The following is a 22486-nucleotide window of genomic DNA, read 5'->3' as shown; positions in this document are numbered from 1 at the left end:
TGGCATTGGGAAGTCCCTGCAGAGGCAGGGAAAGGCCAGGGCAATAGAGATGGAGGGGACTGGGAAAAGGCTGTCCCGGGGTACGGAGGAAACTGGTTGGGGCTGTTCCAGCAGGAATGGGAAAGGCTGTCAGGGAGTGATGGATGTCAGCAGAAAAGGACACTCCAGCTGGGAACAGGGAAATGCTGTTCTGGATGGAAGAGGGGACTGATAGAGGCTGCCCTGGGGAGGTAGAGCCAACTGAGCAAGACTGTCTTGGGGGTAATGGGGCTTCCATTCTGGTGAGGACGGAGGGGGCTGATAGAGGCCGTGCTGGGGATTATGGCGGCCATCAGCGCCATCCCGGGGGGGCCGGGGCGCACCCCGGGGGTCGCGGGGCCGCTCCGCCACCGCCCCCTGCCGGCGGCCCCGCCCACGCCGTAAGTAGGCGGGGCGTGCGCTGATCCGCGCGCTCGGCCCCGCCCCCTGAGTGCCGATTGGACGGGCGGCGCGCGGCGGGAGGGGGCGTGGCGGCGCGGGCACGGCGGCGGGGAGGCGCGGCCGCCATCTTGTGCGCCGGCGGAGCCCTGCGAGCCGCCCCAGCGCGGCCGCCCGACCCGCGCCGCTCCCGCCGCAGCCAGGGCCGCCGGCTCCGCCCGGGGCGGCGGCGAACGGCGGAGGGAGGGCAGGGGAAAAGCTCGGTGCGGACCGGGCCCCCCCGCGGGCCCGGCGGCGGCCCCTCCTCCCGCCGCTCCGCGCGTCCCTCCCCGCGGGTTTGTGGCGCTGTGCCGGGGGAGCATGAACGGAGGATAAATGGTGCCCAAGGCGGACAGCGGCACCTTCCTCCTCCTCTTCCTCCTGGTGCTGAGCATCACCGAGCCGCTGCGGCCAGGTAGGGGCGGCGGCGGGGCCGGGGGTGCCGGGCCCGGGCACACGGCAGGGTGAGCCCCCGGGGACAGCCCGGATCGGGGGGCGGAGTGGCCCCGAGCCGGCCCCGCCGGGCAGCTTTGCGCTTTGCTGCTGCTTTGTGCCTTTGAACAGAGCCGGGACGCGGCCGAGCATCGGTCCCCTGTGCCGTCTGCCGGGATCCGAGAGAGCCTGGATTTACCCTGCGAGTCGGGGTAAAACCCTGGTGTCAAAGTGTGAAAGCTTGCCTAGAAATCTACGTAACCCTACGGGTGATGAGTGCAGAAAATGTGGTGACTAAGTTTTCAGGTGCTTGTTGCTTACCTGCTCTTATGCTGTGGGCCTTGGATGCCCACACGGCCAGACAAAATGCTTGCTTTCGAAGTGCCATTTAATCCTGGCAGGAAGAGAGAAGAAAAGCTTGCCGCACCTGGTTCGTCTTTCTGGTTCTGTTTGGGCTTCTTTCAGGGAAATAATTCAGCGATGGAGTTCGTGTGCTAGCTGCTAGGCATGGTGCTTAAAATCACAAGATGATTAACTTAGGAGAAATGGTTGGTGTTTACGGGTAGAAAACTACAGTTTTTCTAGGTATATCGCTCAGCTGGAGTTTCTTTTTGGGTGTTGAACTCTTGGAGCTTGGCAAAGCCCTCGGGTATCATGGGCAGCTCTTGGCAAAGAACATCAGTCGCCAAAGCGTCAGGCTGCCTGGGGTGGCTTTGCAGGTTTGGGAATCGCCCTCCTATTACACCAGGAGACTGTTTCTGGGTGATAAAATAGGAGAGTAAGAACCATGGTGTCCTTTGAAACCCCCTTGTTCTTTCTCTTAGAAATAACTTTTATGACCCAGACTAATAAAATGTAACAGTATTAATGAACTACGTCTAAGCAAGTTCCCAGCAGAGCTGAAACACAATTGGGTCAGTGTAGGCAGAGTTATTGAAATAACTAACTTGGGTGTTGAAACGTCTCTGTGTCTGCCTTGTTTTGTTTTGGCTTGTTTTTTTGGCAGTGCAGTATGTACAGGGCTTATGATATGCATTTAAGTAGCCAAAAAGCCCCTGTTGTGTTGGTAGCCTAGTATTATTACAGCTAGAGGCTTTTATGGCTGAGAAGGTACTATGTAAAACTGATTTCAAGCAGCTCCTTTTTGCTGTCACGAAGTGCTACAGGCTGCTGCATTGCTGGGTGAAAAGGTTCAGCTTATTCAGAGCTGTCTCTGTGCTTTTATAGGTGGGTAGACTTGACCCTGAGCTCTGCCGGTGTTGAGCATTGTAGCCTCCTAGAAATTCAAAAATGGCCTTTTTCATATTGTGTCACATTTGTCACTCCAGTTTGATAGTGTACCTCTGTCAACAGCTGATGCTTGATGGATGAGCACAAGTTTTTCACTTAGATTTACTTTGTTAAGATGAATGATATTTTTCCACTAGTGCTGTAGCTATAATGTACCTGCTTAAGAGATTTTTGGTGCTGTAGTCTCACTGGCAGAAGTGTCCTTGTGAGCAAACCTTTATTGATCTGCTCAGGTCCTACACCACTGGCTTTGAAACTTGTAGCGTTAGAATTCCCCTGTGGCAGCTCCATAAGTATTCCATGAATTTTGCTCAAACCATATGTATTCCTGAACCCAAGGTGATGCATCTGGATGTAGTGTTGCAGCTAGAGTTCCTTGCTGTGTGAGGAGCTTCTGAGTTCCATTTGGAATAGACTCTTCCATCCTGTTTACGTGGTGGCTCCGGGTGAGCGAGGTGGCTGAGCTGTCCATGGTGATGCCTCTCCCTCCTCCTCAGAGCAGAGCCCATCACTTCTGGGTGTCCTCTCAGCTCTCTGCCGATGTCACCTGGCTTGTTTGGTTTGCTATCTTGAACTTGCTGTCTCAAGCAAATCACCCGTCTGATAGATTAGGAGCACATGGTTTGATCCTGAAACATGAGGTGCAAGTTGGGAAAACCTGGCTCATGCAAGTACAGAGGACACACAGAACCAAATTTACCACTTTAATCAGTGGTGAAGAAGTCTCCCTCGTCTCCTCTGGGGAGAGACAGCAGAAAGAGAAGAGTACTTGGACATAGAATTTATTTCCCAGGTGGTGTTTGCTTTACTTTTTACTTTAAACCTGTGTGTTGTAGCAACTGCCTTTTTGCTTTAGGAAGGACGCCTGCAGCTTGCTTAGCTTAAATCTGTACTTGGAACTATCAGATGAGTGCTGCAGAGCCCTGGGAGGTTTTATGTACTCAGAGATGAATGTGTAGTCCCTTCACAATTCAGTCCCGGCAGATCAGGCATCTCTTTGTATTTCCATGTTAATTTGACACTAGCTTTGTATCCATGTTCTTGCTGTGCTCTTCAGACAAATAAAACCTTCTTTTAAGCCTCCTCAACTGTAGTATCTTTTCATGCAATCTGAAAGGCAGTGATTTTACATGGATCTATTTTTTTCTGCATTTAGGGTGAGGTGGGCTTAAGTACATTAGGAAGAAATTAATTTATTTTCTTTTCTCAGTTTTTTTCTCTCTTGGTTACATGAGTCTGTTTGTGCTTCTGCCATACTAACAGCACAAGGTCCTTTTAACATACCATGATATTGGCCCCAGCTGTGCAGATTTGGGTTCCTGAAGGCACTGTGGGCAGCTGGATTTTTCTGAACCTGTGAACTTGTAATGGTAATTTTGAGCCTTTGAGAATTGCCACTTGGATTTTTTGTTTGTTTGTTTTGTGTTTCAGTCTTTCCTCTTCTTGTTTTGACTAGTTGCCTGCTTTATAGTGCATTTTTGAAAGCATTCTTTTTTTTTTTTTCCAAAGTAGGGCATTTCTCCTAGAGTTGTGTTACTCACTGTTTTTGGAATCTGCTAATGTGAATTGAAGCTGAATGTATCAAACTCTTCCAACTATATGGGTGTAGAGTGAAAGACTAACTTATTAGTTCCTTTAAACACTTGCTGATTTTATTCTATCTGTTGCTTTTTGGGAATATTTACCACAGTAGAGTTTAATTTAATAAAATCTTTTCCAGGACAACTCAAACCCATCTGCTTCAGGTTATCTGACTAGCTGGCTGAGAGAGCTGATGTCTTTGTGTGAGAAAGTATTTCAGTGCTGTGTGAACTCAGTTGCAATAAGCTGTTCTGGTGCTAGCTTAGATTTTGCCCGAGTTTCTGAACCAGTGCATTTCTGTCGGTTGTTGGAAGAGCATCAGAGATGTAAGTTGGTATAAATTCAGTCTTTCACAGTTTGAGAATATTTATAAGTTTCTTTTTCTGTTGACATCCCAGTGCATCCCACTGAGAAGCAGAGGTTTTGGTGTCTTTGTGTAGCATTGGGAGCTTAAGCAGTCTGGAATGACCACGCTGACATGTTTCAGAATACTATTTAGAGGATTAATTAAGATCATCATCACTAAAGACAATAACATGTTTTCATATTTCTCTAACAAGATACTGCTGCTTGCTAATGGAAAACACTTAAACATGGTCAGGCTTTATACTGGATTTTGTAATAGTGGTTTAGTACAGAGCCTTGTGAATGTAGGTCATCAGGCTTTCTTATTAGAGCATTTGCTAGGCAGCTAAAAGCCAATTGAGTTCTTGTTCTTGCAGCGTTTTTTTCTCCACTTCAAAGCTAGCTAGAGGAAGTAATTTTATTACCCAAGTTCTGTTTCAAAAAATATTGCACAAAGAACTTAATCTGCAATGCTTAGAAAGACTTGCCAGTGCAAGTGGTCTGGTTAAAGCCCCACATCCAGCTCCCAGCTGGAACTTCCCATACACTTGGGAGCTTGCTGGCAGCTGTGGTTGTGCTCTTACAGGTGGGGTGTTTGTGTTTTGACAGGATACAGCTGACAAGTGTGTTCAAATTCCTAACTCTTCCTTGTCTTTTAGTCAAGAGGTGTTGGTCTTACATGGCAGAACTCATCAGAATAGAGGTCTAAGCAAACCCACGATCAGCCCAGTTTCAAGGTGATCCACTGGTGTGCTGTGACTGGATGGGGCTGGTTTTGTCCACTTGAAGTGTATTGATTAATTCAAATGGAGACCCAAACGTATGAGTCATAGAATTTGCTTTGGCCAGTGTTCTTCTGTTCTGGAGAGATATTGTTGGTAGGCAAACATGAACCCTTATTTTGCACTTTGCTCACTGTCTCCATGTCAGTGAGTGCTGTGGTGAGTGATATTTATTCAGGTTCATGTTGTTGCTAGCTGCAGTTCCTGTCTGTGTATTTAGGTGAATTCCGAAGGGGAAGGTTCTAGGAGTGAGGGGTAGAAGGGTTTTTATCACACCTCCTCAGTTAATTTTGCTGAAAGTAGGGCTTGGCCTGTCTTCCAGTCTGGTGTATTTTCCCCTCGTCCCTTTGCTTCTTAATCTACTGGTTTTAAGTTTTATTTTTCTTCCTACTGTTACCTGTTACTGAGTTTTGTTCTGATGTTCCTTGCTCTGCTGTTTGTTGTTTTTACAGCTGCAGAGTGAGGCTGATGGATGCAAAAAATCTTTTTTGGGGCTGATCTCAGTGTAGCAGAGAGACAAAGCAGAAGGTATCAGACCTTATTAGCAGGTCTGATACTTTAAGACTGGTAATTCCTGATGTTAATTATAAAGCAAAATTTTTGAGGTGCAAGGGGATTTGCTGCTAGCTGTGGCTACAAAGTAAAGGAGAAAAAAGGAGTCAATAGGCAGGGCTGTTTGCATTGCTTTGCTCTGAGAAGTAATAAACCAGAGGGGCACCTTGGGGGTTTGCAGACACATGACTTGTGTGTCCCTACAGTAGGTCTGGGGGCAGGGGAAGGTTGGTCCGGAACAGCAGAAGTGATGGAGGATAAAGTATTGTTGCAGCCTCTCTCTGCAGCAGGAGGAAGCAGCTGTGCTTCTTTCTTGGTATGTGAGGGGAAAGGCACAGCTAGACTGAAGAGAGGAATTTTAGATACCAAGTGTGAAAGATGTAAAATCCCCTGGTGAATGTCAGAAAACCAGTCAAGACTTCCATGAATCATTCTGTCCCCTGACATTACCTTTGTGAGGGCTGGTGTTGATGTTGAATTGTAATGTAGGAGTAGTAGCTACCTGTGTGGTCCAACTTGGAGTTATGCGTGGGTCTCTCACCTCTCTCTCGTAGGTGGTGATTTTTTGCAACTTTTATAAGTTCTTGTTTGATGCTGTGAGGTGCATATGAATAACTTCTTTTGTGATTAGCAGAACTTCCCATTGTGCAGTGCAGACCTGTGTACCTGGAATGGAGCTTCTGGTACCTGAAAGTTCTGTCTAGAACAGAACCTAGAAGGAACTGAGTGGAATCACAGCTTCTGCCCTTCAGGGCTTAATGTGTGTGCTCAGGGTTGTTCTGTATTTTGAAGTGGACATGTGCATTGAGTTCTTGCAGTGATAGCCTGGACAAGGAAGAGCTTAAATAGAAAGGGAACAGAGCTCAGCTAATGGTAGGCTCAATGAGAGGCTCTGCAGATATTTGCCTCTGTGATCTGAAGGGTTAACCTGTGATGGGAAGAGCCTTGCTAATCTTTTATTCTGTATAGGCTGATTGAAAGTTATGGCTAGAAGGAGTATAAGTGATGGAGTCATCTGTCCTTCTGTCCCAAAAGAAAATCTGGCAAACCCAGGCAACTCCTGAAGGTGTTTGTCAAGCACAATGTTAATTATTTCCTGTGATAAACTTCAAACACCAGGCTCTTTTGCTAACTCTAGTGACCAATCTGTTTGTTCTGCAGTTATAGCTTATTATCTGTATAAATGCAGTCTAATGCACAGGTCCTTCATGTGCTGCAGCTTTAAAGAACAGATTCACAGTTTTCTAGGACAGTTCAGGTGCCAGTTTTTCTGCAGCACTAAGTGTGGTGCGTGCCTGCCAGTGCCCAATCCTTCCTGGCTCTCCACTCCCTGGAAGGGTTTCTGTTTCATGCTGGATCCTTGCAGGGCAGGCTCCCATGTCTGCCCTGCAGTTCAGAGGTGGTTTTGTGGAGGATCCTGAGTCCAGGAGGAACCATGGATCAGGTGGTGAAGTCGTTGGTTTGCTGCAGCAGGACTCGAGCAATTTGGTTGCTTAAAAACATGAGTTTGGGATTAACCTTTAATCCATATTTCCTGAACTGTGAAATCCTCTGGCATCTTGTGGTTTCCTGTGAAACTTAAAATTTTTCTTTGTTTTAAAAGGTCAGCCTGCTAATTCTGGGTTTCATGAGCAGCGTTTTAATGGTATTTGCTAAATGGATCTCCTAAGAAAGTTATTTGTAGTATTTTCCTGCCATTCAGAGAATTTAATATGGTTTTAAGTTTAATGGCAATTGATAGTTACTTCATTGTCTATAACTAAACTAAATAACATTTAACTTCCTACATAATTAAAATTGGTTGGTCTGACATTATATTTAGCTTCTGTTCTGTTTATTGATTATTGTGCTTGAGAATTATCAGCCAGCTCAGGGGATGGAAATGTAGAAATAGCTTTTGGTGGCTGCTCTTGGGATATTCCCTGCTCTTTTGTCCTTTAACTGATTTTTCTTTGTCATATTTTCATTTGTGTAGCTCTTTTTTTCCTGTGTTGTCTTCTCTTTCATACACTGCTTCTGTTGTGCTTCCTCACCCCTTTCCCACTATAGGACCAGTTACTTGGGGTGCCCAGTGGAATTATTTAAAAATCAAAGCTAGTAGAAAAATGGGATTAAGTGCCATTTGTAGTAGAATGGTGCTGTGTGTTGTGGGCTGGCTGCAGAACTGTGTTGGTGTTGTCCCTTAGCATTTCTGTGTTGGGTCCCTGTTAATATTTCTTTAGCAACATAAATAAAAAGATTTATTCTGACTTAAAAGTAATTTACCATCTTTTATTCACTTTAGAAGAAAACAAATAACCCTGCTTCTAACACCTGCTGGGTTTGAGTTTGTGCATGAGTAGCATTCTGCTTTTTTAAGCCTGTAAAACTTAATGGAGCTTGTTTTAATCTAGGGATGGTTAAAACTACATTTGTGTTTTGTCTCTGTTGGATTTGTGGAAATTTGATACACTTAAATTACTCTTCACTGGTTTAAATCAGTGACATAAGAATACTCTATTAATGAGTTCTGGGAAAATCTGCATGAAATGTTGGGAATCTTGCAGGAGGGAGATCAGAGACTTAAGTAGGAGCATCATGCCACCTCAATTCTGGCAGTAAGCAGGTTGGAGGAGAGGATTCAAGAATGCTGTAGTGCCCATCTTTGTCTTTCTGAGCACTAATGGAATTGAATGTAGTTTTTCTATTGAGGTGGCAGCTATAAAATGGCAAAGATCAACTTTTGTGGCATAGTACCTGACACATGGGCATAATAGATATTGAAGAGTGCTGGCAGTACTTGAGTTGTTAGGAGGTGTTGGGGATGAGAAAACTGCTCTGAGAGTGTCTTTTTACAGCTGGGGTGGATCTGTATTTGATGTCTTGTGGTGGAACTATTAAACTTAGGAGTTCGATATGTGGAATTTCTCCTCAGGTATTTGATTTGCTGGGGAAGAGGGAAGCACAGGATGTCATCCAGGGTGGACAGACAGAGCTGAGGCTGACATTGGCCACATTCCTGCTGTGTTGTGCTTCAGTGGAGCAGGGGAATGCTATTCAAAGCATGAGCCATTTGCTCCAGTACAGACAGCCACTGCCCCAGCTCCTGTGCAAGGATAAAACTGGGTTTCTGGATTTGAGGACATAATATTTCTGTGTATTGAATTTTTGCTCTTAAGTGTTCTAGGTGCTTGCTCATCGAGTCTTGTACAAGATGTGAACAAAAGTGAAACAGGAGCAAAAGCTTTTTTTAGTGTGACCTGCATTTGAATAGTGCTCAGGCACAGCTTTCCTGTCTCCCTGAATTGTTAGATTCTTGTTTAAGACCTTTAACTTTCTTAGGGCGCTGTAGAGAACTTCTTCCATTTTCATTTGGTTTAAAAAAAATATAAAATAATGTTAGTTTTTGGAGAGTGGTGTAGTTAAAAAATACCTGATTTCATAGGTAGAACTTTGTCACATATTTGCTTTAAAGACTACTGCAATTCCTGCAGTGATTTTAGTTCAGCAAAGTTTTTAAAGTACATACTTAGCTTTAAGTTGTAGATTTTCATTTGATTTGTTAGGATTGCTCATGTGCTGAAAGTTTAAGGAATATGCTTAAATACTGCTGAATCGTGTGCTAAAAAAAAAAAAAAAAAAGATGAGATAGGAACTTTTTTTGTTTTCCTGCAAAGAAGGAACATGTGTTGTCTTGCTGAAAGTAAATGGGCTTGCTAAGTAATACTGCTGAAATCTGGCAATTCCTACTTTCAGTTTAAATGGTGGCTACAAATTAGCCTTGATTGCTCTGACAGTTCTTGAATTGCTTTTATCGTGTTTCATCTGGGTACTCTTCTTGTTGAAACGTGATCTAAGGAAAATACAAATTCAGTTGAAGTAAAATTTTGGATTTGAATTTTTCCTCTTAGGAAAATGAGTTTCTGTAGAGTAATTGCTAGCATTTAAGCATTTAGTTGTTGTGTGTTTTTTTCGTTTTATTGGTTTTTTTTTTTTTTTGTTTTTTTTTTTGTTTTTTTTTTTGTGGGCTTGAGGTTTGTGTTGGTTTTATTTGTTTGGGGATTTTTTTGTTTTTTGTTTGTACACCTATAGTTTATTTGGTCAAAGGGAGTACAGCCTCTTCCTCTGCCGATTCCTAGTGAAACTGTTTTGTATATGAACAAATGCTGATCCAGACTGACTTGGTGGGATGTATTAGTCTTAAGAATTCAGGAAGAGGAGAGGAACCATCTTGCATGCCTGGATTTTTTTGGGAATAGCTCTGGGTGGGCAACTACCAGGTAATAGTACTCAATAAAGTACTTTGAGATGTGGAACCCCGGTGGTTGAAGGATTTTTAGTGTGTGTGGGATAATCCATCTGCCCTGACCTGGTGTATGGATTGTAGGGAGAAAGCACAGTTGTTGATGGTGCCATTTTCTGGACATAGTTGATGACTTGCTGAGTATACCACTGCTGATGTTCTTCTTAATGGACTTTTTCTTTGTTGCTGAATTTCTTGGCAGAATTGGTATGTTGTGTGTGTGGCTGTATTTAAATTCTGTGTGAGGAATAATGCTGTTTACTTAGCTCTGTTTCCTGTGAGCATGTTTCATAAGCAGTGGGGCTTAATGAAACCTGGACTCCAGGGGGCTTCTCTCTGTCCCTGTCCCTCTGCTGCAGTACCCTTGCTTGGCACTGATTTGCTAAAGCCATATCTTGCCTGTGTCCCTCTGCCTATGCACAGTATGAAGAAGCTGGGGGTCCTGCAGGGTCCTTGCAAAGGTTCAGTTACCCCAGCTCACCACTTCCCTCCGCTGCCGGCTGGGAAACCACCCCCGGTGGTGGCAGTGTGACAGGCAGGTGTGCTGTGGCAGGCTGGCACCTGCTGAGCAGTGCAAGCCATCTGGGGGTTTCCTGCCCTCTGAAGCTCAAGAAGGTCAGAATTTGCTTCTCTTGTGCAAGCTTTTGAAAGACACATGCAATTTTCCTGGTTTTTACTTCTCTCAAGCTTGCTTGAAATTGTTTCATGAATTTGTGAGGTGTGATTGGCACTTTCACTGATCAGCTTTCTTTAGGGAAAGGGTTAAAAATTTGGTGCTGCACAGGTGTAAGTCGCTTGTCACTGTTGTACTAAAACACTGAAATCCTGCCTAAGGCTGTACAAAGCACTCGAGGTCATGAACAAGGCTGTTAGTGTGGAGAGACAGCAGGCTTGAATTTTGAGCCATTTTAGAGGCTTCTTGAGTACCAGTGGCTTTGGTTTTATTTGTACTGACTGCTCTTTGTGCCTGTGCTGTATTTTGCTTTTCCCTTCTGCCTCTTTACTCATTATCATAATATAACAGTTTCTTGGGGGGAGAAGCACAACACTGTTGCTTAGCCTGGTATTCTCGCTATGAAAATAAACTGGTTTTCAGTCTGGAATGCTGCATTGCCTAATTCACAGTATTCTTTCAGCTTAGTCCAAGTAGCAAATTTTGTTTTCTCTTTGCTATTAGCAGTGCTGAAGAATTGGGAAATACATTTTTTCTCTTTCAGTCTTAGGAATAAGTGCCCACTGTCATGAAGCTGAAAAGTCTGTATTTTCTAAGTCTTAAAAAATTATAGCCAGGATTCCCACTCAAGAAGCTCTAATGTTGTTGCTTTGGCTGAATGCTGTGTCTGTTCCCTGACTTTGCTTTTTTATTTTTTTTGTAGTTATTTTGATTTCTCTTTCTCTTTTTCCTTCCTTCCTGGCCTTGAGTTTGCCCTCCAGACAAAGAGCAGACAATGAATTGCAGTGAATGACACTTGTGAGCAAGGAAAAACTGGGTCAGTTCCAAGCTCGTGCAGGGTGTAGGTATAATAAATATAGAATCATAGGATCATTTCAGTTGGAAAAGACCTTTGAGACTATCCAGTCCAACCATTAACCCAGCACTGCCAAGTCCACTAGCACAACATGTCCCAAAGTGCCACATCAACACCTCTTTTACATACCTTTAGGGATCCTGATTTCTCTGGGCAGCCTGTTCCAATGCTTGGCAACCTTCTTGGTAAATAAATTTTTCCTGATGTCCAATCTAAAGCTCCTCTGATGCAATTTAAGGCCAATTACTCTTGTTCTGTTGCTTGTTACTTGGGAGAGGAGGCTGACCCCCACCTTGCTGTCACCTGCTTCCAGATGGTTCTAGAGGGTGTGAGGTCTCCCCTGGCCCCACCGTCAGAAGGTTTTTTACTGAGTGAAGAGTTTGCCCTCTGAGCCATGAGGAGCCAGTTCATCCAGGAGAATGCTGCAGCAAGTGGTATTAAAGATTTACTAAACTCTACAAGGTAAATGACATCCAGAGCCTTTTCCTGGACCACTAAGTGGGTCACCTTGTCCTAGGAGGAGATCAGGTTGGTCAGGCAGGACTTGCCTTTCACAAACCCACGCTGGCTGGGTCGATCACCTGCTTGTCCTGTGCGTGCCATTTGTGGAGGATGATCTGCTCCACAGCCTTCCCTGGCACTGAGGTCAGACTGACCAGCCTGAAATTCCCCACATCCACCTTATGACCCTTCTTACAGCAGCTGGCTGTCATTTTTGCTGATTTCCAGTCAGCTGGGACCAGCTGAGCTGGCCAGGACTCTGTAAATGATAGGAAGTGGCTCAGTGAGTGCTTCCACCAGCTCCCTCAGGATCCTTGGGTGGATCCTGTCCAGCCCCATAGACCTGTGTGTGTCTGAGTGGCCATAGGAGGTCACTGAACAGCTCCCCTTGGATTATGGGGGCTTCATTCTGCTCCTTGTCCCTGCCTTCCAGCTCTGGGGAGTGCATACCTGGAGAACAAAGATGAGGGGAAGGAGGCTGCTACCATTCCTTACTGTGCTGTAACATCTTTGGATGGATCTAGCATAACTTACTATGACAGAACACTGAGTAATAGTGAATGTTGATGAGTGTTACTCATTAAGGATTTACAGTTTTCAGCTGGAATGCTGTCACAATTTTAATTACTTTATGAAACAGCATGCTGAGGTTGTGAAGAAAATGCCAGTGCCTCTAACATGTATTATTTATTTTTGAAACTGATGCATTCCTATTAATGAGATTATAACTTCAGAATCTCCAATTTTCAGGAGCTGGAATTAGATTTGAGGATAAGTGACCTTCACCTGTGGACTTGATTTGCTGAGGACTACATTATGATAACCATCATTATATTGTTGTGTTGGAGGTATTAAAAGTTTTTTAAAGTTTATGTTACTGTAGTAAATACCAGTCTAGAGCAATATTGATTGTGTTGTGCTTCCTCTTGAGTGTAAATGTTAGATATAGAATGGTGTGTGTTTGTTTGATGGTGGTGGGTGTGGTGTTTATTCAGCTGTTTTGTTTCTGGTGCTTGTTTGCAGGCATTTGGTGAGCGCTGGTGCTCAGCAGAATCTCCAGGAGTGAAGGACTTAGGGAGCTGGGCTTTTAGCTGGCAGGGACTGGGATCTGATCATACTCATGCAGTGTAGCATGGCTCAGGTTATATAGAAACAGTGATTTAAGAAAAAAAAATTCAATTTTAGTAAACTTGTTCCTAAATGTCTTAAAATATGAAAGGATAGTGCAACATGTAGGTACAGGTCTTAAGTATGTAGGTTGAGTATTACAAAACATAAGAAAGACCTGTTGGACAAGTTAAAATCTGAATAAGAAGAGTTACTGGTCTAAGCACTTGTAGTTACAGTTTTTGTTAATGCTTAAGCAGCTTTTGATGACTGTAATTGCCTCTTGAAATCTGAACAGAATATTCCCTTACAGGTTGGTTCATCTGGTCTGGGACAATGAGTGACTTACACTGAGAAAGGAGGAAGTATTTTTGTCCTTTGTTTTCCTTTGGTCTGTAAATAAAAGTGATGCCAGAGGATCTGCCATGTCCAACCTTGAGAAATGTGATCAAAATAAACAAAGTAAGTTTGATGTACACAAAAACCTGCCATCGTTCATTAAAAGCTTATGTATAAAACCAAACCATGTACTTCAAGCTTATCTCTTCCAGTACATGAATTTCAGAGTAATAGCTTATAATTGAAATAACATTAAATGCTGGGTGTACATTTAATCAAATCTCAATTTCCATACAAATGAAACTCAGCAGACAAGAACAATTAGTGTAGCAAATAAAAAATTACATTTCTTTGTGTTAAAAACTGAAATAGATAAAAATCTATATTTGCTGTGTAAACAGTAACACCTAGTGCATCTGTAGTCTTAGCTGCTAAAAGACTATCTTATAATGTATCAGACTTTACTAACTGGTGAATCCTTTAATAAAGAAAAGTTCAGTAATTGCAGCCAGAAGAACCCAAACTTTGATAATCAGTGATTATAGTCACTGAGTTTAATTTCTGTATCAAAGCAGTTTGCTGAATTGAGAGTTATATTTTGGAGGCTTTAGTTTCAGCCTCTGGTTCCTCATCTGTACCTCTGAATTTGTGAATTGCTGTGATATGAAGGTTTTTATACTGCTGGAGAGTTTATATTTTAGGGCTAGGAACAAAGGTGAAGGGAATGTTCTGTTTGTCAGGGATGCGTTTTTACTTTAGGATCTATTGCACCTTTTTCCACAGGTTTCTGTAATGTTAGTCTTTGGTGTCTTGAAAATATAAGGTTGAAATTTAGATTTTGAGAACTTTGATGTGTTCACCTAATGCTTTTCAGCAGATGTTTATTACATGTGCTTGAGATAGGGCCTCATCATTTTTATTGCATCTAACATTTCTTCCAGCTGAATTTCTTCTGTATCTCTGTCTTCAATTGAAGCAGGACAGATAATCCTACTAAAACAGTATCAAAGTTTTCTCATTTACCCAGCAGCTTATCTTTGCAGGAAATGTTTACAGCTGCTGGCTTTTGCTCATTGCCACGAGCTGTTTCCACCCCTGCTCCTTGTGTCACCCCAGGTGTGTGACCTGGGACCAGCCTTTTGTGCCTCAGAGCTGTGACCCTGCTCCTCACTCCAGGCTCTTCTGCTGCTGTGGAGGTGAAGGTCCCAACTGTTTAAATGTTAGAACAAATATTTAAAACAACTGACACCTTAGTAGATATTCTGTCTTTGGTGGCAGACAACTATTATGATGCCCCAATTCCACATTAATGGTTACTGGATTTGTACAGCCATATTTCTGCTGAATTAGCTGGAGCATGCAATGTTTCTGGTTGCAAGGGGACAAACCAGAGCTGATCTGACTTAATGTGGACAGACAGTAGCTAATTTGAGCTAAAGCTTGCTGTCCCAAAGCCAACTGATCACATTCATTTAGGAAACTGAACCAGCAAGGTGAACTTGTTTTGAATCAACATTTTGTCTCATATGTCTGATACAGCCTTGCTTTGGTATTGGAAGCTCTAAAATGAGATGTACTGTGTTGAAAAAGTAGTTTCACATATTGGATATGGATGCTTCCTACCTTTCTTTAAAATAAAACAATTGTTTTGAGTATCCATCTATCCCTTATGTCTTGCATAAAAAGGGGGAAGCTTAATAAAAAATTAATTGCACTTTAGATGTGAGCAGGAGGTGTCTTAGTCTAAATGAACCTCAAAAGACTTAAAAAATGATGCAGAAAATACAGGTTTCAGGAAGTGTAATGCTCAGGGCAGCTCAGTGACCAGAGTGCATCTGCTGCAGGAAGGATGCACTGCAGCTTCTCAGTGCTTGGGCTCCAGGAGGAAAATGTTCTCAGTTGCACAGAGGGGAGTACATGAGGTTGTTGAACCTGAAAGGGCTTCCTGGTTCGTTCTATGGTGGCCAAAATCTGTTTGTTTTGTGAAACACATGAAGCTGGCTGGTAACTAGAGGGGGTGTGTGTGTGTGTGTGTGTGTGTGTGTGTGTGTGTGTTATTATCTGTCATGAAGTCCTTCCTGTAGATAATGCTTCTGGTAAATGGGGCTTTTTTTTTGAGTACTTTGCGGAAAATCAGGAAACTATCCTGCTGTAAAGAAAATTCAAAAAGCTAGTTGACCCCTGGGTTGAAATACACAATGAGTTCTGTGAAACACCTAGCATTCATCACGCAGTGGGCAAAATCTTCAGAACAAAAGCTCTCTGTGAGCATGTAAGCAACCACCTTGAAAGATTAGGTTTTTCCTGTGTGAAACCTCAGGTTTTCTGTTAGTCTTGCTGGTTTTGCTGCTGGCTAGCTTAGAAAAATATGTGACAGCTAAAGCAGATGAAGGCCTCTTGTTTGTGTGGCAGTGTTTAAATTGATTTATAATATTGTCATTTTTAGATTGATGAAATAAATTTTCAACTGTTTTGTAAGTTTTCTTTTCTTTCGAATTATAAGTCCACAACTAGCCTTGGTAAGACTTCTTTCAGATGAGTGACTTGTGGATATATTATCTAATAACATGTCCAAGCCAGTTGGTATAGGGTGTTTTTTGGCCTTCATTTGACAGTAAGTTTTATCTTGGGTTATATATTTAGCTTGTAGAATTGATGGTCTGAATCTGATTTCAGTTTTTCTGCTCTTTTTACATCAATTTAAGAAATTTCTTGTTTTCTGTATCCAGTTTATAGTAGAGAAACAGGTGAAGTGTTACCAGGGAACACACTGTTGTTACTTAATATTTCTGACAGACATTTGTTCAGGTGCAGGTGTGCTGGTGAACAAGCAGGTTGCTTGGGGTCTAGGGAGTAAACACGGTGTCATCATGAAAGCATAGAGCCAGCAGGACAGCTGGCTTCCTGCAGGTTCATCTTGTCTGTAGCCTTTGGCAAACTCCTGAATTGTTCTGTACTTTGTTGTAACTGTGGCTTGAGGATGCACTGGTTGGTAAGATTGTTGAGGGTTAATGTTGTAGAAGTGCTCTGAGATAGTGAAATGAAGAGACTATCATGACACCTCACTGCTTCAAGTGTTTTCATGTTCTCACACTGCCTGAACTTTGTGATGTTTTGTAAGTTTATACTCTGTATAGTGCAAAAACAACAATTGCTGCTATTTTCAGTGTTGTAGTTGTCTCCTTTCTTCCTAGCAAATGCCAGATAAATTTAATTGCCCTGCAATAAGATTTCAGTGTACTAAATTTCATCTTGTACCATAGCAAAGACTGCATCTGATGCTGAAAAGAAAAAGAGGCTTTTTATGTTAGAACTGCACATGTGAATCATTATACTGCTGATGTCACTCATCACATCATACGTGAATGCTGGGGGAGTTTGCATTTCCACATTTTCACCTCGAGGCAATTGTTGATGCCCTTGGCTTAATGTTGTCTTGTGCTTCTACTCCAACAGCTGCTTGCTCTTAGCTGAACTTGTGCCATTGCATATTTACTAATGATTTTGAAAATATGAAATGTCTCTGCATTTAACAGCTGGCAGAAGGTATGGTTTTAGTTCTGTGTGCAGCTGATAGTTTAAGGTGCATTCTTCATCCTTTCTTGCTGTGAGTTACCATCAACAGCTGTGAACTGTGAGGGATATCTGACTTTAAGGACAGAAATATACTGATATTTTTGAAATCTTTGTTGTTCTTCAAAAGAACTGAAAATATATGGGTGAAGAAGCGGTTTTTATTTACCTTACTCCTGGAAAGTACAAAGTCTGACCATGTGTTAAGTGATTACTTGCATTCCAGGAAAGATGGATGGTCACATAATGTTGTACTATTCAGTACTGCTCATACATCTTCCTGACTCTTGTCCTGCTGCTGGCAGTGTGACTTGCCTTTTCTGTGGTGGAGATGGGCTTGAGATGTTTTCATTTATCTGCTGTTTTAACTTAAAAATAGGCTACTGACATGAAATGTTTCACAGGGTTCTGGAGACCAGCACATGCCCTGTGCATCCTTGCCTCTCCCAAATATCTCCGTTCCTGGGCTATGTATCTTACAGCTTGGTTGTAGACTTCCATCTGTTTTTATGTCTGTATCTTACTGCTGATGGCTATGAGTTGGGATGGCTTAGGAGGGCTTATTGACAGAGATTCTAATTTCGCAGTATTTCTTTGTGTCACATTTGCCCCCTCTGCAGCGCAGAATTACGTAGCAGTTCATGTTCCTTGGTCTGAAATAATTAGTGCATCTGACAGCATGATCTCCATTGGGAGCAATGGTACAGCTGGTCTGAAAGGTGTTTTACTAGAAATGTTTTGTACTCTTCCATGTATCCACATTCTTCAGAGAGGAGTGTCTCTAACACAGGAAGTCATGACATTACAGCATGTAGCTGGCATTTTTTTAATGCCCATAATGCTGAGATGAAGTCATCCTTTTATCTGAACCACTCATATGTTTACAATTGTACATAAAATAGTAATAGCATGTATGAAGTTGCAGACAGACAGAAGTGTCCTTCACTGTTTCTCCCTTGTTGGCATGCAGGTTGGCATTCCTGGTGGATACTGCCTGTGAAGCCAGAAGGCTGCAGAATAACTTTGTTCACAGAGTGTATGTGTATGTGTGAATTCCATTGAAATAAGCAGTAAAAGAAAAAATCAAGTTTATTTTAAAGTACTGAATTTTGCCATAACTATGGGTGGATGCAGTGCAAACCTGGAGCTGGGCTGAGAATAGTCTTTGATGTGTTAAAAGATCTCCCACAGGCCCCAGTTTAAATTCTGTACTTGGAACTGTAGTAGCAAGACTTTCTAAGGAGCCTCCCACTGCGTCCTGACCTTGTGCAGAAGTGGCGAAAGAAGCTGCAATCATTTACCAAAGGGTGCTCTTCTGTGGACTTGAAATCTGACTGCCTTCCATTTCAGCTTGAGGTTTTGTATTTGTTTGGTTTGGTGGTTTGTGTGTTGTTGGGTTTTTCCCTCTAAGTTAGAAGGAGATTTAATTAACTCATAGATATTAGATTTTAAATTATTTAGCCTAAAGATAGTTTTTAAATTTTCTCTTGCTAAGTGAAGCTTTTTCTCTCTTTTTACACCCCCCCCAACTCTTTTATTCCTCTTTCCCTCTTCAGGCTAAATAAATTATGCCTTTTTTTTTCTGAGGGGGAAGTCATTATGACTGGTAATTTTGTTTTTTCTCTTTGGGCTGAGTAAAGCTCTAAATGGGTGAGAACACTCGTTGTGCTGTCAGGTCTGTTGTTGCCCTCAGTAGTCTGGCAGGTCCGTGTGAGTTCTTAGCATCTTGTGACCTGAATGTTTGCTCTGAGTAGGTGGTTGCTAAGAGGATGTGCCTGCTTTTATTCTTCTAGAAGAGCAGGTCTGTGCTTTACAGAGGAACTAGTAGTAGGACTGGATTCTAGTCTAAGATGGAATTAGAAGCCTGATATCAATATGTTATACCAATTACCAGGTGTATGTTTACAGCTTTTGTTCAGAGTGCCTGGTGACTGGGTTTATTACGCCCAGTCATGTTGTTTGAACACTTAAATGTGACCTCTGTCTTGATTTAGCTTAGGCATGTGTTTCAAGAAGTAACAATTGCAATTACAGTGTGCTCTTATGTTGTAAACTGTGGATGAGAGAGTGCATACCTGTATTTTAAATTCTCTTCTAGTGATTTTCTTTCTGCAAGACAGTTGCCCACTGGATCCATTCAAAATCAGTATGTTTTACATATAAACATTTTTTTCCTGTTTAAAAAGGTGCTCATTCTCCAGACATATATTACCTAGGATTAATGCAGCTCACTGAGAGGAAAATGTGCTAAATTGCTCCAAAACAATGGTTGGAAAATTGACAACCACTGTCTAGAAGAAAGATGGACAATGATGGTTAGGTGCAAAAGCGAGCCTGTGGATGGTGTTGGCACTGGCAGACTGGCTGTGAACAAGCTCAGAATTGTTCACTTTTGCAGGCAGAATTTTTATTCCCTGCAAAATGTTTTGAGGGACATAAAATGAAGCTGAGTTATTAGGTTCTGGCATTTGATAGATGGAATTGAAAAAAAAGGTTTTAAAAAAGTTGTACTTTTTATAATGCTAATTAGGTGTGACAGTAGTGATGGCAAGTAGGCAGTGAACTCACAGAAACAGGAGCAACATGTTTGCAGATAGTGACAGTCTCTAGTAAAGGATATGTTCACATGGAGAAATTCTATACCAGAGCTGAAGCTAGAAAGTGAAAACAGGTTCATGGATATAGGTACTGTGTTACAAGTAGTTCTGTGAAATATCTCTAAATCAGATGGAGCATTTGTGCAGGTCTAATGGGTTCTGGCATACACAATGATTGGAACGGAAATAGGGTTCTGAGGCTGTTGCATAATGCAGTGCTTACCTATGGAAGCATATTTTTGTTGAACTTCAGCTCTGGGAAAATTGAACAATCACTCCTCAGTGCCCCACAAGAAGTAAATGGGTAATGCTGTGGTAGTAGCTGCTCACAGGCTATCTTTATCAGGAAGGTTTTTACCACGGATGTCTTGAGAGAATTATTTCCCATACCCTCCTATCTGTTAAAACCACAAACATGCAGTTCACGACATGAAGTGATCTGAGCAGAAGGAGTTTTTAACAGGCTGAGTTAACCAGAGATTTTATCCCTTACGCTTCAGTGATCCACGACATGACAGATGATTAATAGATGTATACATTTACAAGAATAAATACCATTTCAGACAAAGCACCATTTTTTCCTCTCTCGCAGAGCTGCGCTGCACCCCGGGGCAGTTTGCGTGTCGCAGTGGGATCATTCAGTGCATCCCCTCAAACTGGCAGTGTGATGGATGGCCCACCTGCGAGGACGAGAGCGATGAAGTTGACTGTCCAGGTAAGGAAATCTAAGAGACTGCTCAGCCCTGTGCCAGCTTCCTTTGCAGCAGTACTTTGACACTTTCAGGTTGTTTGGTAATTTTTACTTGAAATTGGTGATTGTTTGGTAGAACTGTACCCATTATTACCAAAGACTGAGTTGGCTTCTCTTCATTTTGAGCAGCTAATACCACAAACAGTTTCCTTGTCTGAATTATCCTTCCATTCTTACCGGCAGAGCAGGTATCCTGAAGATGAGGAGAGTTTGTGGTCTAAAAAGAGACTCCCCTGACAAGGAAAAAATGTTGCAGTAAAACTGAAATGACACATAAGCCTGTGGTTAAATTTGGAATTACTGATTTGGTTGTGTATCATTCAGACAGTGCTGGGTGACATTGCTGGACTTGGGTTGAGAGCTTTTTTATTGCTCCCTGTTCTGATTATGCTTCTTGTGCTTAAGTGGAGAACTTTGTTCTGCCAGACAAGGTGGTGTATTTGCACTTCATAAGCTCCTGTGACTATATGCTTTGAGGAGCCTGTCACCAGCAGTGGATCTCTGCTAAAGCTGCTGGATACTGAGCTGTGCTTCAAAACGAGCAAAGAAATATTGTGACTGTACAATCACAATTTTAAACATTTTCAGTTTTCTTGAAAAACAGGCTGGTGCAGCTCTTTCTGTGTATCTTAAAAGTGAATTGACCTGTAATTTTTTTTTTCTGTTAAGAACAATGAGACAGGTATCTGAAAGCATGAATTCAACTGTGGCACAATTGAAAACTTTTTATCTTTACAGTGGGACTAAATTACATTCAAAAACTGTTTTAAGAAGTTCTTTTCCAGTGAACTACTTAATTTTCTTGGCAGAGAATCACGTGAACTCTGTGGCATTGCCATAACAGCATTCATCATTCTGAGTCCTCAGCTATTTTAGAGAGGTGCTACAAAATAGTAACATTAATGTTTTACAGCAGAAAATTCTTTTAAATATTCATATTATCTAAGGGAATTAGAGAAATAAATCTAACATTCCAATTTTGAAACTGTGCTGGAGTTAGCCATCTCCCCAGCGTGTACTGTGGACAAATAATTGAAAGAATGTCAGTGCTCCTTTAAGAAAACTTTTTGTTGATTTGTGTGTGTGTGAATGTGCAGTAAAGGGGAAAAACAGTCAGTGTTCTGACACTGAAAATTAAGCTGTGCCATTGATAGTCTAATTAAGGATATTCTTTATAATGTGGATGTCCTAAAGAAAATTACTTTTATACCTGTGCTGTGATTCTTCCTATTTTAGCTAACTTTGGCCAAATGTAAAAAAGCTATGGACCTAATAAAATTCTGGAGTATAATGGAGTTCAGTGGCTAGGGGAGGGCAGCATCATGTTAGTGTTTGGATTTACTCAAAAAACACTGAAGACTTTGCTTGTGGGAACATTTGAACTTCCACATTAATGGAAAACTATTTTTATCTTCTCCTGTTCCTGATGTATTAGTCAGCAACTTAAGTTATTGCCTGGAGTGTGCACCAGGATGGTGTTGACTAAGGACTGGAATTCCAAAGATGTTTGGTATATTGATAGGAGGGGTTTATGGGAGTAACATTTCTCAATACATAGGTTCTGGTGTTGTGTTTGGGGTGTAGACTGTCTAGCCTGACATGATAAGTAGAACTTGAAGGTTAAAGAATGTGGGAGAGACTTGATTCACCACCATGTCTGTATGCAGGAAGAGAAGAATAATGTCTGTAAATGCCAGAGGGGAAAATGCTGGACAGCAGAGAGAGGAAAGTATTCCACTTGATGAGAGGAATAATTAGAGAAGTAATTGGTGCTCAGTAAAACAGCCAGAAAGCAGGTGTGGTGTTTGTGAAAGAACTGAGATATTTGCACAGTAATGTGAGGAGTGCAGCCAGCAAACCAGAGGAACAAGAACTACTCGTGTAGGATGTAAAAACTATTATACCTGTAACAATGAACTTGGTGGGATTGCATTGTGACCTGCAATGGGTGCTGAAGGGCAGGTGTTACTCAGAGCTGTCAGGAGTAGGAGAGGTTGGTGTGTATGGGAATGCTGTGCTGGAGCACAAAGAGGAGTAGCATCAATGAAAGTAAACCTGAGGGCAGAATCAGTTTGGAAGAGCACAGTGTGCTTGTGTTGAGGACAGCAGTACAGACGTGATGAGTCACAGGAGAGACTCTCTTGGGACATTGATTGGGGAGCTAAAGCTACTAATAATAGTAACATAGTCATACTCAGGAGTGGCAACTTTCTTCTTTGGCCACTGAATTAACAAGAAATGATGTAGCTTTAAATGTAGAAAATACCTCTGGATTAGATGAGCAGTTGTGTGATGATTCAGCTAAATGTAAATACTTTAATTAAAATGTTCTTCCCTTCAATAAAGGCAGTCTGAAGACTAAAAGAGCT

At 42.2% G+C, this 22486-nt stretch overlaps 1 protein-coding gene across 1 annotated transcript in view; it reads left to right on the top strand.

Annotated features, from left to right (window-relative positions):
• Window positions 1-536: 536 nt before the first annotated feature.
• Window positions 537-22486, top strand: part of DGCR2 (DiGeorge syndrome critical region gene 2) — a 44743-nt gene continuing 22793 nt past the window's right edge. The window contains exons 1-2 of the mRNA XM_050980459.1: window positions 537-871; window positions 19959-20081. Of these exons, the coding sequence (XP_050836416.1) occupies window positions 793-871; window positions 19959-20081 (202 nt within the window). The 5' untranslated portion in view covers window positions 537-792. The remainder of the gene's footprint in view (window positions 872-19958; window positions 20082-22486) is intronic.

The sequence above is a fragment of the Serinus canaria genome, chromosome 15, assembly GCF_022539315.1.
Source record: "Serinus canaria isolate serCan28SL12 chromosome 15, serCan2020, whole genome shotgun sequence".
In the NCBI taxonomy this organism is placed as follows: domain Eukaryota; kingdom Metazoa; phylum Chordata; class Aves; order Passeriformes; family Fringillidae; genus Serinus; species Serinus canaria.
This window is presented reverse-complemented; position numbering and strand designations above follow the sequence as displayed.